At 37.8% G+C, this 17,261-nt stretch overlaps 1 protein-coding gene across 1 annotated transcript in view; it reads left to right on the forward strand.

The window, feature by feature from the left end:
• IL6ST (interleukin 6 signal transducer) overlaps positions 1 to 16,325 on the forward strand; it is a 32,519-nt gene extending 16,194 nt beyond the window's left edge. The window contains exons 8-16 of the mRNA XM_008932088.2: positions 1,780 to 1,862; positions 2,933 to 3,152; positions 4,377 to 4,553; positions 5,254 to 5,352; positions 5,902 to 6,048; positions 7,011 to 7,151; positions 8,053 to 8,149; positions 9,495 to 9,576; positions 10,370 to 16,325. Coding sequence (XP_008930336.2) covers positions 1,780 to 1,862; positions 2,933 to 3,152; positions 4,377 to 4,553; positions 5,254 to 5,352; positions 5,902 to 6,048; positions 7,011 to 7,151; positions 8,053 to 8,149; positions 9,495 to 9,576; positions 10,370 to 11,095 — 1,772 coding nt within the window. The 3' untranslated portion in view covers positions 11,096 to 16,325. The remainder of the gene's footprint in view (positions 1 to 1,779; positions 1,863 to 2,932; positions 3,153 to 4,376; positions 4,554 to 5,253; positions 5,353 to 5,901; positions 6,049 to 7,010; positions 7,152 to 8,052; positions 8,150 to 9,494; positions 9,577 to 10,369) is intronic.
• Positions 16,326 to 17,261: the final 936 nt, after the last annotated feature.

Below are 17,261 nucleotides of genomic sequence, written 5' to 3' on the forward strand. Positions count from 1 at the left end.
ATCCCAGAAGGTTCCACATCTGCTTGCCCTCTGCATTCAGAGATTTGGTGTTTGTCTCAGTAGCAAGCTACCAAGATACAGGCATGTTTACCCTACTGTTTTGAGGAAGGTACACTTCTCTATTTTTCATATGGTTTTATCCAAGTGTTATGTTTCCAAGCGTTAAATATTGTAACTAATAAAGTGAAGTTTCAATAGAATCTTTAAATGAAAATGCACAAATGCAGAATTACAGTGTTAGAGTAATGCAAGGATTCTGACAATTTTGAAATCTTTTGGCAGTTATTTTACTACATAATCCTTATGAGGAAACAGCTACTTTTTATCTCCAAATAGTGACTCTAGCCAAAGGTCTTCATATCCAGCAGAATAGATTTGTTGCATAGCTATGTAAGTTAAAATAATATGCATTGTGATTTCTTGGGATTCTAGAATTAGTAAATTGCCCTCAAAGGGATTTTATTTTAAAAGTTTGTTTGGTTTCCTCATGAATCATCAGTGGTAGCAGCATTGGGAATCACTTGCTGATTTCTGACTTTGAAGGGAATTAAATAATGTGGGGATTTTATCTTGTTTTTCTAGGAACTTGGTTATTAGTATCAGTTAGAAACTCATTCTAGAGTTAGGAGGAATGAAACTACTTTAACTTGGTCCAGTTTCCATTTCTCTTCTACTTCGATAGCCTGCAAAATTGGCTTTGTTTCTGGCCTATGCTGATCTTACCCCACATGGAGCCAGTGCACAGACTTTCTGTTTGTGTACTTCATAGTCAGTAGGGATCTATTCCTGCTTTCCATTGCTGCAAATACTTTGTGATAGCAGTATAGCTTCTAGTCAACCTGATTGATTTTTTTTTTAATGGGCTTTAGCCTTTCCTGCTTGCACCTTCCTAGTCTTTTTTCTGTAATATCCTGTGTATTCCATAATGCCTTCCAAGGCGTGCTGTCTTCTAAGCAGTCTGTTTGCTCTAGAGTTTCAGAGCATGTCTTTAAACAAAGCTAAACCACTACAGGTTCCATTGTTAAAACAGATCAGAAATCCTTCCTTATTTATCCTGACTGAATTTACAATAATGAGCTCTAATTGAATGAATTTGTCATCTTAGATTGGCACAATAAGAAAAATATTTTGGTAATTTTTGTTTAAACAAAGTGGAATTTTTGTGCATAATGGCATTGCTTCAATTGCAAAATTTACTTTCTCTGGGGGAGATATAGTAAAATATTATTTCAGTATTGTAGTAGCTGCCTTTCAACTCCTAGTGATAGTATGGCTTCATTTTCTGTATTTCTGCGTCAGGCTGAGCAATGAGGATTTCGGGACTGCCTGCCTGTTTAGACTGCATTGCTATTCTGCTGTAGTGACTGGCTTTGCAAAAATACTGCTAATATTGATTAACTTATTTTAGCTTTTGAACATGTCTTATTTTAGCTTTAGAACAACAGTGTTATAGTAGCAAATGAACATGATCCATATTAGGTAAGATGTACAGATGCTTTGTTTTCATGTCAACCAAATGCAGATACTCAAGTGAGGTTAAGAGCTCCCTTTGCCTCAGTTCCCGATTCTCCTTCCCTCATAACATAAATCATAAGAAACAAGGTGCACACTGTATACTTAACACTGAGGGGTTTTTGAGATAAAACAGACAAAACCACATAATGATTAATATACAAAATATAAAAATCATATCTATTTAAAGCATATGATAATCAAAGTATAAATTTAAACAGATTAAATAAAAATATTTCTACTATTAAGCATGGTTTCTTTCATCAGAACCATCTAAAGGACCACCCATATGGAGGATCATTGATGCATCTCACTCACCGGCTTCCTGGACTGTGCATCTGATGTGGAAGGTAAAGCAACGTGATAAACTGCAGAAATTGAGCATTCTTTTAAAAACATGAGTTTTTAAGTAGAGAAATGTGCCCCAACAACCTTGAGTAGGGTGGTGGGATGGTACAGGTTTTATTGATATGAGAAGTTACTTTAGTGTTCTTATTATAATAATGAGTTATGAGAAGTTAAAAGTAGAGTTGTAAAGGCCATCAGTTAACTGACACACGGCTATGATCCAGAGTATACACTTTCAGATTCCTGACTTGTCCTTAAGAAGTCTGTGAATTTGGAACTTCCACTAGAACAAAGCAAACCTTCATGTTATGCCTTCTGCTAACCTAAAGCTTTGGTAGCACTCTCTGGACAGTGAAACCCCAGCTGCAAAATCCAGTAAGCCTAGAAATCCTGCGCAGGTCAGGCTTAATAAATACAGCACTCTATGTTTGCATGCAGTAGGCTGCTGCATCCAACTGGATCGTTGGTCCAGCTGAGACAGGGAATGTAATTACGGTCAGTCCCCATCCCCTGCTTTCTTTTGGTCCATAAACTGTGTCCCAGCTGTCTTTTTATTATTAATTCTTCCCTATTGCTAGGTGGATTGTGTGAAGTTACATGTAAATCAATATGGCATCATTTTCTGACACCACTTGTGACAATGCTGATAGGCACATGATCCTGGAGAAGGCCAGGGGTTGGACTTCAATGATCCATGAGGGTCCCTTCCATCTCAGGATATTCTGTGATTCTGCTTCTGACATTATTTAGCTTAGAATGGAAAAATCGCTGCTTCTTTACAGTTTCAACAATTTTCTCTTAATTTTTGTGGAAACTGATAGTGTTACACAGAAACATAGTGTTTTTCTGTAAGTCACTAGGTGAGATTGTGATCCAAGAAAAATAGTATTTAAATGAAAAATAGTTTTAGAATTTACTGTTTTACAGAAATGAACAAGGGTTATTTATGCTTGTCTTAAATACACAGGTATTTGATCTATGTAACTTCTTTTGTTTTCAGAGTTTTAAATTGCGCCTCAAAGACAGTAAGGGATATGTCACGTTAGTTTAATCAAAGATGTGTTTCTGACAGGCATTGAAGCCTCCTGAAGCCAATGGAGTAATCTTGCAGTATGAACTGACTGTCAGAGATAAATCATCTCTCTCCAGTCCACTGAAGAAATTCAATGTTACCAGCACCAACCTTACGTTACAGCTGCCAAATGGAACTTATGAAGTGACTGTGATTGCCCGTAACAGAGTTGGGGCATCTCCTCCATCAGTTTTACTTATCCCAGCAAGTAATTCAAAAGGTTAGTGTCCTGATAATGTCTGTGTTAAATAAATCTGCATGGCTTTTGTTACAAAAAATCTTCAGTGTTGTAAAATTATACCTCTTACATGGACACATAATTAAAGCATTACTGAATGTATCTAGAGTCTCATGTGTTTATAACTGTTCTACCATTTATATACCAGGGAACATGTGGATTTATGTACTCACAGGGTCATTTAAAGCTATGTCTGTGTTTTACTGGGATTTGATCCTTAGAACTGCTGTGCCCTATATTCCCTGTTGTTTTTTTCTTAGCACAGCAGGCATTTTTGTGTCCTTATTAAAAAGAAAAATCAAAGTGTTGCGGAAGCAAGCATTCTTTACTTCATGTATATATAATTTTACCATTGCTCTTCTTTTAACTTCCTGTTCTTCTTCCCACCTCTTTCTGTGCTTTTCCCAGTCTCACTCTCCCACATTTTCAGTATCTTGCCTGGTTACTTTGTCATATGCTTCCACTGTTTCTTTATTGTTCATGTTCCTTTTCATGTTCTTTTTATTATGCAGTAATAACTAGAGGCTGGTTTCTCCTTACTTCCAGCCTTCTCTTTGACAACCCAAACATTACCAAGAGGGGAAGCAAAAAAAAGTTTTACGGGTAGATGCTGCTTTTAGAGTAAACACAAGGGAGAGTCACTGGTTCTAAAACCATTAGATAATTAGTTAAGGGTATGATTCAAATAAAGTAGCATTGCAGACAGAAGTAAGCACTTAGTAAGGTGTAAGCATATAGTGTATATATAAGGTATACAAGTATATAACATATATACTGTATACTTTATATATATTTATACTATATGTAAGATATAAATCTTAGTAAGGTACTTAAGTGTGACTGTTTTATACCCTTTAAATTCCCATTTTAAATTTGATTTCTCTCTGAAATAGACCTTTTCTTTTGGAAGCAAGAAACATAGCGTCTGTGTACATGCAATGGGGCAACTTACTGTGTTGGAGAACAGAGGAGAGGAGTCTAATTTCCGATATTCATATAGCCTAGTGCTGCTTACTTTGGATCTCTGATACAAAGATTCAGGTGTAAACCTCCAAATTTCAGAAAATGGTTTTTACAAAGGTTCTGTCAGTTTGCCGCCATTGCAATAACCCAAAAGTATCAACATGTGACAGAATATCTCTTATTATGAATATCTAGTGGAAGAACTGTCTGTATTGATCACTTTTCTGTTTTCTTTCTTTACAGCTCCTGTGAAGAACCTTAGAACATTGCCTAAATATGACAAGTTGTGGGTAGGGTGGACTGCTCCTAACAGTTATGTTCTTAAATATGTGATTGAATGGTGTCTGGTGTCCAGCCGCTCAGACTGCATCATAGAATGGCAGATTGCTCAAGGAGATGTTCAAGGAATAGACTTAAAAGGTATTCAGCTCATAAGTGTACAGAAGTTTTACAGTGGGATGCTGTAAAAACGTAGTGAGTATTCTCAAGGTGAAGAACATCCTCGTGCTGATTAGAGTTTTGTGGTAGAATGGGAAACTGAGTTAGTGCTGAGAGGGTTTCTTTTAGTTTATCGTAGGTATATTTTTGTCAAACATATAACTGTATCTGATCTTGCATTTGGAAATTTATATCATGTAACAGCAAGGGGTTTTATCTGCATTTTGGTTTTAGTCTTTTCGTTCTTGGAAACCATTGAAATAGTGGACAGGCTTAGTTCCTTCAAAATCAAACTCTCTGATCCTTCTTCAGTTCAAATATTGAAACTTGATCAGCTTTACTGTTCTTTTCAGATTATGATCAGTAACTCAAATCAATAGTTTTGGGAGCTAGTGCTGTAGACAGATGAAGGCTTTTTATGTCAAATAAATTAGAAAAAGACCCCTGACTTCTTTGAAATCTGTTTATTAAATTTAACATTTGAGTGTGAATTCAGTTCCTTTAGTTAATATTTTGGAGCAATATGTCAATGAGCTCTAGAAAATACTCAGCTACTTTAGATAGAAGTGCATCTAATTAAACAGACAAAACTCGGAAGTCTGTTGTATCTGAAGTAAATGAGAAGGATGGTGGGCAATTTGACTGTCTGAATAAACAACACCTTTTAAATTCCTTTCATTAGGTATAAAGCCGTTCAAGTGTTACTTGATAACTGTGTACCCTCTATATGCTGATGGTCAGGGAAGTGGACAGTCTGTGAAGGCTTATCTGAAGCAAGATCGTAAGTACAAAACCATCATCTTGGAGCACATAAACTGACCTTGTTGACAAAAAAATGAGGCCTTTGCTTGAATGTGGACTACGTAGTGAAAAACAGCCTAATACTTCTGACATAATTGATCTAGTCTCTTCTGTTCGTATTCATTCTGCTTATTTACAGTATTTAGGAGTTAAATAGATGTCTGTGGCTGATGCTTTCTGTTTTTCCAGCCTTTATCAGATAATTTGACATGAGTTTATTTTATTGGTATAGTGATATTTATATGCTGATTTCTTTTAAATTTCACGTATAAAACCAAGACGAATTAACTTCAGTTGAAGATTTCATGTGATGTGGTGATTATTCTTTTTCATAACTGTTTTCCTGAAGGTTTCTTTTTTAAAACATCTTTGTAGTTTTTATAGTGTCAGAAAACGGTGCTTTCCAAAAGAGTTAGTCCAACTATTCAATTGAAGTTTTTATGCAGTAGCAATTCAGTGCTCATTGATACACTTGCTTCTGTGGATGCAAGGCTGCCGAACAGGAACTAATCTTCATCTGCCGTTACAGGTCCTTCAAAAGGACCTACTGTTCAGACAAAAAAAGTAGGAAAAGCTGAAGCTGTTTTGACATGGAGCCATCTCCCAGTGGATGAACAAAATGGATTTATCAGAAATTACACCATACTTTACAAAACTATTGATGGAAATGAAACAGGTACCAAAAAACAGAAGTGGTTTGTGGCATTGAAGTGTTTCATCTGTCTCTTTCCTAACATTTGTTTCTGGAAAAAAAAAGATAAAGAATCAAGTGTGGTTGACAGTCTCTTCTGATAACATAAAGCTGATGTCTGGGTCATAGTTCTCCATCTAGAACAGAAATGTCCCTAGCAGAGAATTCAGAACATTCAGTCTGTGTATAGCAGGGTACTGTGTTTAGTTTCTGAAAGCTGATTTGTGGATATTGTGCTCCCATATTTCTGTCTAAATACAGAATGAGATGGTGGTATATCAAGATGATGATAGACCATTCCAAGATATAAAAGGAGTTGACTGCATTTAACTATGATAAAACCTTAAAAAGGGGGATGGGGGGGAGTTTAATTGTCCTTCTGGAGCTATAGATCACTACAGTACTGATATAAATCATTTTGTTTTAAGTACATCTTAGTTTTCAGTAATGTATATAACCTGCAGGCATGAGACAGGCAGCTAGCACTATCAAAATTTCCTTCCTAGATTTGTTTAAATTAGAAGGGCCAAGTACTTATGCATACCCTATGTCTTATTATATTTAACCATGGGGTTTTTTTCTAGTCAGTAACCAACTATTTCTAATTACCTATGTATTTGGCCTACTAGACACCTTTAAGCCTCAGCTTTACTACTAGTTTAGTTTATTGGTGCATTCTGGGGAAAAAATCTCAGAGGAAATGAAACTAAATATAAAATAACATCAAAAAAGACTAATTTAAAACATTTGAACAGAAACAAATGAATCTCAGCATCTCTTGTAGAGGTGTGTAGTCTTTCTGTAGTCTTGTTGTGTTTTCTGTACAACCACACATTCTGCTAAAACTGTCTTGTACATCTGAAATCTTGAATGTCTTAATGCTGCTGGTTTTTTGGACATCTAATAAATGTTACAGAAAACTAGTATAAATTTCTCCCTCTCTTCAGTTGTGACAGTGGATCCTTCCAAAACAGAGTATACCCTTTCCTCTCTAACCAGTGACACACTGTATACTGTGCGGATGATGGCATCCACAGATAATGGAAGCAGGAGTGGTCCTGATTTCACATTTACTACACAAAAATTTGGTAAGGAAGAGTGGCAAGTCTCTTGAATAGCTCTTCTTATGTTGTCAAGCATGCTGATTTCGATGTGTTTTGTGTATACTTTAGGTTATAGTATTGTTTTGCCCGGACTTTTCATGAGTCATTAGGATTTACTCAGTGTTCTTGTCTCTTCTGGTGTCCAGTGGCACCTACCCTGGTCAGAGTCTTTGTTTTAATCTGAAGATAGGTTGGCCTTTATTACCCTGATTCGGGTGTCCTAAGAAGCTACAGACAGGTGTGCTTGGATGTTGATCTGCTGATCTAGGTTCTAGTCAGCATATGCCATTCTTACAGCCCTTCCTCAGGTTCTGCATTCTCCTTCATATTACTATTAAAGTTTGCTACAGTTCTCTGCAGAGACTTATTTTGAATACTTAAATTTGAATAGTTAAATTTATTGTATGTTCAGCTTTAGAGTGCTTCTTATTTGTAATGGTCAGAGCAACATTATTAGTGCAGACTTAAGTGTTTGCAGGCAGAGGTTATTTTCATGTACAGAATAAGCTGATGGATGAGTAGTTACTTTGCTTACATTACTTATTTGACCACGGCTATGTAATGGAAGCCAACAGGCCACTGAAACCCCTGGATGGCAGACAAATGGACATAGACATTACTGTCATACCTGCCCAAACCGCAAAATTATTTGCTCTGTCAGTATTACAACTTCTAGATCAACCCATGTTTTTTGTTGATGCAAGGCATTATATTTTTAGGCCAGAGCTCTTCATGTTTTCACTAATAAATAAGCTCTTTTCCTTCTGAATGTGAAGCTTGAGAATTGAGTGTTGAAGGTGTGTTCAATTTCAGGTTTTCCCTGATCCTCTGCTGAGTTCCTTAAATGTCAAAGTGGGCTATAACTGCTTCTCTTCATCTTCTTCAGGGAAAGGAGAAATAGAAGCCATAGTTGTACCTGTGTGTCTAGCATTCCTGCTGATTGTGCTCCTTGCAGTTCTGTTTTGCTTCAACAAACGTGACTTGTAAGTATAAATGAAGTCTTTCTCTTATACTTCCTATATTTCTGAGCATAACAGAAATGTTAGTTCAATACCAGACAAGTAAGTATTCTGCAGATAGTTCAGAAAAAAAAAATGTAAGCCACGCATACACTGATTGGCATTAAAAACTTTTGTGTTTTCCTTGAGAAATCAGGGCTTCTTCTGATACTGATTTCTTACTGTTAACTGCACACATACACAATGTTCCGTGACTCAATCCTCTAGGTAAATTCCTGCTTTTCTTGCTAGAGTTGGTTAGGATTAGGTTTGTTAGGTTTTGATCGGGGTATACTGTCTGTGTTTTCTCAGTCATCATATGAGTGGAATGATGGTCCCTAGTTTGTGAAGCACAGGAGGTCTATTTGTTAGCTCTATTTGGACTATTTAATTACAGTGTTAACAAATATTAGGCTTTACAGGCAAAAAAAAGTTAGGCAGACATCTCAATCTGCCTTGCATAACCTCAGTCAAATTCTGTGTCTGTTTACTGTCTTCTGGGAAACAACCTGCCTGTTCCCTCACCCAGCTCTTGTCTGTGGCTTTAACCAGAATGGCATTGCTGCAGTGTTTCCCTTGGCAAGGAATAGCACCTCTCTGATGTCACCAGTCAACTTCCTTTCTTTCTAATTGAAGACAGCATTTTATGTCCTTTTCTTTCTGACATCCCTGCTGCTCCTAAAATCAGTCTTATTGGACATTAGTTGAAAAGCACATCTTGCAATGTTCTTCATAGTTGTCCTGGAGAGGATCTGTTGTTGGAGCCTATTTATAAAGAGCAGGATAGGTGCATCAGGTTCAAAGTTGTTTTTTCTGGGGGGGATGTATGAACAGAAACTTCTGTTGTTAAGTGACAGTACTTTCTTAAACTTGAAAGTTACAAAGCAAGTTTTTCTTCAGTATTTTCACTTCACTTTTAACTGTGAAGTTATCTTAGAATTTGACCTGTGATGTTCATAGTTATCTTAATGAATCAAGAATGTATTTTTATACTGATGTGCATCATAGACTCTACCTAAGTAATTTTTCTGTAGATTCTGGAGTGCTATAAATTTGAAAATCCCTTGCTGACTGTTACCATTTGTTGTTTTGCCTTATGTTGGATGGCTGCATCTGTGTGGAGGAATTAAATGCAGTGTTACGTTTTGCTGAGTAGTATGACTTCATACAAGGAAGTAAAGTATCATAGGAAGCATTCCTATTTGGAAATTAATATTCTTGCAAAATTGCTGTGTAAAGGAGTGGTGTCCTGGATTATGCTGTACTTGCTATGAAAATGGGAATTTGGGGAGTGCATCTTGTAACTTTTCTGGTTTTTAATCCTTTGCAGAATTAAAAAGCATATCTGGCCTATAGTACCTGATCCATCCAAGAGTAACATTGCTCAGTGGTCTCCTCAAGTTCCAGCTAAGGTAGTACTCACCTTTCTGCATTCAGTATATTCCTAGTTTGCAAGGTATCAGATAAACTAACCAATGGGAGTTTTCTGTCTTCTAGCACACATGGATTTCAAGGAAAATCCTGGATGTTAAGTTTCATTGACATTGTGATACAATATGGTTAGAAGACTTATTGCATCAGTAGATTCAGCATTAGAAATACATTGTGAATTAAATTCAGTTTACTAGTTGGAAGGGCCAAGTCCTAATTTACTTAATCAGGATTAACTAAACAATTCATGATTCCCATTCTTAAAACCCTAGAGTGACTTGCTTGCACAGTTCACTCATGAGTGAGAGTGAAAACTCCAAAGAGTTTCTCATGGATGAGAAGATAGCAGCAACATTTATGCCCTGTGAATGAGATAGCAAATTCTATTCAACAAATTTTGGCTAATTTCTGTGAAGAAGTGCTGTGATGTTGAATACATTATTTGAAGTAATGTATGGTTCTCAATATAGAATGTTCTGTGCTGTATAGCAAATGGTTCTATGCTTACAGCTCTTCAGGATAATTAAATGAGAGCAAAGCTTACCCACACATCCACTATGATTTTAAAGTAGCAGCATAATTAAGACTTTGCATTGGGAACAAGACTGTCCTTTATCATTTAACAGATACTTTGGAGATATTGCCAGATTTAGTAAAGATAAAACTTATATGAAGAGATTGAAAGCCATTAGACAATAAAAATTCAGATATTTAATGAGGCTGTTGATTTTTTAACATGACCTTCCTCTTAGGCAACATACATCTTTCTTTCAGCATAACTTTAGTTCCAAAGATCAGATGTACCCAGAAGGCAGCTTTACAGATGTAAGCGTCGTAGAAATAGAAGCTGATGACAAGAAGTCTTTTTCAGAACAAGATTTAAAACCCTTTGACTTACTTAAAAAAGAAAAAAGTACTTCAGAAGGGCACAGCAGTGGTATTGGAGGATCCTCCTGTATGTCTTCTCCTAGGCAAAGCGTCTCTGACAGCGATGATGGTGAAACGGCACAAAACACTTCAAGCACTGTACAGTATTCGACTGTAGTTCTTAATGGCTACAGAGATCAAACTCCTGTACAAGTCTTTTCAAGGTCTGAGTCAACTCAGCCACTGCTTGATTCAGAAGAGAGGTCAGAGGATCGCGCTGGAGGAGATGACAGTCCAGCACAGAGGCAGCAGTATTTCAGACAAAATGGTGGTCAGGATGAAACCAACAGAGACAGACCATGCTTTGACAGAACAAAGCAAATTACTCATGCTAATGAGGGGGATCTTGTTGGATTTGTACAACTGCAGATCTCAGGTCAGAGTTCACAGCCATTGGGCCTTGGGATGGAAAAAAATAACCAGGAAGCTGCTCTATCAAATGTTTTTCAGGCAAGTACTGAAGGACAAACTGTGAGACCTGAAACAGTGGAAGAAAATCCCCTGTCAATTGATGAAATGCCAAAAAGTTACCTTCCACAGACTGTGAGACAAGGGGGCTATATGCCTCAGTGAGAGAAGAGACTGGCTCTGTTTAGGCCTTCATTAGTGCCTGTTCACATTTTCCCCTGTGTTTCTGATAAATTAAGCTAGGTATTTTTATCTGAATGCAGATAGAAATATTGAAATTAAGATTAATTTGACAAAGTACAATAAGGACTGTGTTTTTGTGGAAAATTTGCAGTCCAGACCTACTGGAGACTTACTTTTATGCACTACATAAAATCTTATTTCTAGATAGCTGAACAAGCCTTTGTGCTATACTGGGGGTTTTGTGTCTTTTCATACCAGAATTTCACATGAATGAAAAGGGCAAGTTTTAATTAATCACATCAGCCAATAGAAGAAGTACTTCACCTCCTAGAAGAAGTACTTTGATTTGTGACAGTGCACAAGCCTAAAAAGCCAACTCTAGTTGTGCAGAGCACCTTTGTGCACCAGTAAGACCTAAGCTTAGTATTCTGACATGGAATACTTGTGTCATATACTTTTCAATAACTTGTTTGACTTACTGAATTTTGACTTGGCCCAGTGCCTTAATTTTCAGCTTACCAGACATTCAAATCATGTTCATCCCTGTTTAAAAATTATAAAAATTAAATATAACTTGTGGTGTGCAAAGAGGAAAACAACAAGATTGCTTGAATCTGAATGCTACTACTATTAACTGATATTTTATCTACATTTAGATGTGTATACAAATTAACTATATAATAATTTGGCCTAAAAAATGTGCCTTGCAACTTGATGCATGGCAATTCAGTCTCATGTTCAGAAATTTAAAAATCAGGTGACAACACCGATTAACAGTTACTTAAATCATTTTGTATCCCAATCACTGTCTGATTCTACAATATCTCTTTCATCATGTCTTTGTTTAATAAATGCACCTTTGCTGTATACAGCTTGAGAGGCAAGTAACAAGCTTTTACCATTTTTCTAATACCTCAGGAGAAAGGGAATATGACCTTTTTCCTGATTGACTACAACTATTAGTGTGCTGTAGCCTCACTGCTAATACTGCGGGACCTTCTTGAAACTGAAGGCAGCCAAAGCATTAAAATCATTGACTCTTTTGAAACTAAAACCAAAACCTGATTTTGAGCTTTGGTAGAATGTATCTATTAGCAATCACAAGCCACAAATAACACTTAGGGGGTTGTTAAAATTCCTTACTTTTTTCTTAATGTCTCACTTTTTTGCTGCTCAAATGGTTTTCAGTTTTTGAAAAAGCTGCATTTCTTGCAAACTGTCTTCACCAGTATAAAGAAAAATTAAATTACGTGACAATAAACCCCTTTTCCAGTGATAATCAGAAATTGTATGGCACTCCTGAAGATTTTTTTGAATTATTTTTAAGCCTAACTTAGACTAGTCAGCTTTCTAATCTGACACTAATAAAACTGTATTCCAAAACACTAAATGCTGTGTTGTGAGAATAAAACAAATGTTTTATTTCTCCTTCAGCAAAAGAACCATATATTTAAGACCACCTGAAACCTTTTGTGCTGTGACCTCTGGTACTGCTGTTCTGCAGAGCACTTGCTAAAGGCCCTGGAAAGGCATGTGTCAGTATCATTTCATCTTCTCTTGTTCTTGTCTGACAGCTTGCATGGAAGGGTGGGTGTACATATAAATGTCCATGTGTCTTTTGCTTCTGTTACAAAGAAATTCAGTGCAAGAGTAAATTCATAAGATTATCTCTTTAAGACTGGTATATTTAAAACAGATAAAGAATACAGAACCTTTAACGTTTCAGTATTCCACAGTTCCTTTCTCCTGACAGTATTTTTCTGTATCTGGGCACTTTTTTTTAAACTAAAAGGCTATGTTGCAGCTTACTGTAATTATACCTTTCATCAGAATAGTCCCCTTCCTTTTCACCCCACTGCACCTCAGCACCTTCAAACTCCCTCACAAAGGGCAAAGGTATAATGAAAACTCTGCTGTCATGAGGCAGCAGAGACCATCCTCCATTTTTTAAGAGGTTTAAGGAGCATTTCTTTGTCAGAACATGTTCCTCTTGGAAAGAAATACCAGTTACTTTAGTGGGGGATGGGTTGTCTTTTCTATGCAAACTTTACAGTGACTGTAGAAACCACAGGTAAAAGGGAAAGTCTCTGTTGAGCAGTGTGTGTGCTTATTAGAACTGCCCAGGAGCCACAGCCATTTAATCCATCTTCTCATTTCTGAAATATTGTAGGCCACAACCTGGCTGTGTTGCCTAAACATTGCTTCAAAGGTCTGAATGTTTTCAAAAACGTGCTCATGATTTTTTTAATTGTTTTTGTGATCCAAGGATGCTAGATTTTGATAGCATTTGTTATTTGAGGGAGAATGTCAGTTATTCCTTAAGTTGCTAGTTGCCTTTCTGTTAAAGGGGAAGGCATTTTATCCTCAGTTGCTGTTAATTGTGGACCATTGCTAATGTTAGAGCATCAAGAGATTCTCATTTTTAAAAGTCTGTGCTAACAAGAGTTCTGGCCTGTCAGTTCTAGTATTTTTCTTTGATGTTTGTGGGCCAGTGGTAATAAACTAAGAATTGTGCAGGAGTGGATCCTAGAGAGAGTTCTGGCTGGCAGTTATATGCTCTGACTTGAGCTTGTGCATTTATCTAGGGCTAAAATACTAAAGACTAAGCAGGAGATCCTGGTGAGTGAACAGCTTTGAGAAGCCACAATACATATAAATAACAGGTTTACAGCTAGTTCATAAACCTATGTGCCAAATATATCACGCAATGTTCAGGGTTTAACTTGATTTTGTACTTCAGACTGTAAAAATCTAATTGTATCAAAGAATTGGATACAGATTTTTAAGAATATCTGTAGCATAACTATAGCAATCAACTGAAATTTTCTGAAACTTGGGCCTAACATAGTAATTAAAAAGTTTTCTCCTCCTCTGACTAACGGCTGCGGTGTACTTTACACAATAAAGGCATTATTAAAGTAAAAATCACACTTCAGTGTAGACACTTTTATCCATCTTGACATGCAGGCTGGCTAAGGCTCCCCTGTTTACAAGGGAGTAAGTAGTTCTGTTGTGGTGGTTCTTTTAGACCAGAAGGTGATTGGTGTTGTTTCTGGACCGTGTTGGTCCACTTTCAGGGCAGTTGGTCTAGAAATATCCACTCCCACTGTAGTGAAAGTCTTGGGAGTGTTTCATACACCCTAGAGTAGAAAACTACGCTGCCTGTTAGGCCTTAACATGGCAGCACAAAGCACAGCAGAGCAGAAATTTTTCTAAACTTTGTTCTGGAGAGCTTTGTGTCAAGTATGGGCTAGGTTGTACTACAGGAGCCTAGCAAAAGCTGGAAGAAACTTTGGCCCTGGGAGGATGAGGGAGTTTGCATGCAAAGGCTGAGACCTGTTCTTGGGTACTGGAGAAGCCCCATGACCTCAGGTGGGGTGTGGAGCTTCAGCTCTGACTGTAAATCATGAGCATTGCCAGGCGATTAAAACTTACATTTAGTATGCCCAGTATGTAGGAATCACATGCTGATTTAAATTCAGTAACTGAGTTTGTTTAATTAGTGCCAGGTCTTGAATATCCAAGACCCACATCAGTATTTGCTGCTATGCTATAGACTTCTTAGTGGGATCTGAAACTCCAAAGACTGTCAGAATGTTAGTAGCCTGCCCCACTCGAGGATATACACGTTTTACACTGTATTTTATGTGCATTAAATGGGACTAAATACACTAGTTTATTTCCCCTTATTAGACAGTGGTTGTGACTGAGATTAACTGTTATTTGGACACATTCCTTTAAGTGTGTTTAAAAGTTCTCTTGACTGATCAACTGTAAAACTTCATTAATCCTTGTAACCTCTTGTCTGTCTGCAAGGATGGATACATATAGCCATTTTAAATTCCCGAAGTTGCTTTTAGGGTTATTCAGAAAAAGTTTATGTGAAAAATATTGAGTCTTTTGTCATGAAACAGCTGTTAGGGAGTGAAGGCCAAGCTCAGAGTCTCCAGCTTTGCTGTTGATCCAGAAAACTGCAGTAAAGTGGAGGTATAAGTGCAAAAGCCTGGAGAAGTTTGGAATTAAATATCTTGAATTGGACTCACAAATTCCCATTTCTCTTCCTTTAAAGTGAAAACATCAGTTAAAAAAAAAAAAAAAGCTGAAATGCATGTATATTCGCTATCACTGTTGTTTCCTTTGTAGTACTTGTGCAATCTGAGCCATTCCTGAAAATGAAAGCAGTGCTGACTTCATGCACAAGGATGCATTTCTAAGGCCACCAGATTTGATAAAACAAACTTAAAAATAATGACAAAGAGCTGGATTTCAACAATTATCCACTTCCCCCCCCCTTAACTGTAGTGCAGAGAGAGGGTGGGCAGCAAGTACCTCCCAGAATGCAGCCTTAGCTAGTACTTGTATTTATTTGCAAAGACAACCTTGAAGGGGATATATGCAATAACGTCATTGCTACTCTGCAGAAGCACACTTCTGTAACAATAGATGAAAAACACTTATGGCACAACTGTTGACTGATAGCTGGAAAGCTCCACATCCTCCTGCTCAGCCTAAAGTGTCAGCTGTTCTCCGGTGATCACGGCTGTGATAGATGAGCATTCTTCTGCAGTGTTGAAACTGGTAACACCTATCACTTTTTGTCATCAAAGCACATTTGTTAATGGATCCAGTCAACTTGCCGTGTTTTTTTTAACACACCAGTTTTGTTTACAGTGTCACATATAGCCTGACACTTTGATACAGCCAGGGATGTCTGGTAACCAATTGCTTTTATTTGGGGATAAGGAGTTACTGGTCACCCAATATGCTGTGCCAATATATGCATCTAGGTAAGCAGAGGTGTGCGACACAGGAACAGATACACCAACAAGGAAAGTGCCTTGATGCTGGATTGGATGGCTAGTGAATGGTGAATGTAAACGTTAAGTTAAATTTTACTATGTACTTTAAGTATGGCTGATTAAGCTAGTGGTAATTTGAATGCCAGCTTTAAAGGGCTTGCGTACTCCAGCCAGAGGTTAAACTTGTAAATTGCTGCATAAGCTGTCTCTGTATGGAAATGTGTTTTAATACTAGTTCACTGTCTTTGTTCTTTTGCAAGCTGCATGCATATTGTCATATAAAATCTGCTTTTTACAATTTATTTTATGGTCAGTTTTGAGTGTCTTCTTCTTTGTTACCTGACTGAGCCTGAATATTGCATTTCTGTAGTACATAATACACAGAAAGAAAACAAAACAAAATTCCATACGTACCTTGTGTCCTGGAGTCAGTGTTTTGTGAGGCTGACTTAAATAGTAACCAAGAAAGGAGAAGAGTCTGGGTCACTACCTCATAGGCATGAGAGACATGACCATGAGATACCACGATAAAAGGCTACCCCCCACATGTGGGCGTGTTCATCAGCAGGCGAATAGCCTTTAGTCCTGCCTTTGCAATTGCTCCTGGAAATAGAAGTATTGCTGTCTACCCTCACAGACTCATTTCCAAGAAAGGCGTGACAGAGCTTGTCTGTGACAGCTCTGTGTGACATTGCTCTCAGTACTAAAAAAGCAGAGGTGGACCTTCAAAGGCTGGTCAACTTCCCAAAAGGCTTCAAGGTGGGGGCAGCTGGGGAAAGACAGCATCCCATTCCTGGCTGAAACTCTCATTTGAACAGACTCGGACCTGTGTGACACTGAGGGAGCGTGGGGATGGGGGTGTTATGTGTCACCAGAGACGATTGCTGCCACAGAAGAGCCAGCTGAGGCACATCATGTGCCTCAGCGCTTTGGTGGTATTAGGCACAAATAAAACACTAGACTCCTTTTCCAAAATGTTAGTTTAGAGCACAGTAGTTCACTTACCACTGTTTCACATAAGGCCCCTCAAGCTTCTACAGAGACAGCATTTTTTGTGTGTCCTCCTCCCCTGCACTCAGCTGATTGAGCATTAGTGTGGTTGTGGTTCACAACTGCAGGACAAAGTGTGCACAGAAGAGGAGGCAGCAGCTGTGTCTTTTACAGACTTCTTCCTTGCTGCCAGACCAATACTGAAAACACATACTTGTGCAGTGTACACATTAGAATGCCAGAAGCAGCCCAGTTCCTGGAAACAGTTCTCCACTCTCCATGGCAGAGGTCAGCAGAGTCTGCTGTGGAGGAGCAGGGGATGTGCCTAACCCTGAGCTAGCCTTGGAGTAGCCTGGGTT

Source organism: Manacus vitellinus, unplaced genomic scaffold (assembly GCF_001715985.3).
Source record: "Manacus vitellinus isolate BGI_N305 unplaced genomic scaffold, ASM171598v3 scaffold_36_pilon, whole genome shotgun sequence".
NCBI classification, from domain to species: Eukaryota; Metazoa; Chordata; class Aves; order Passeriformes; family Pipridae; genus Manacus; species Manacus vitellinus.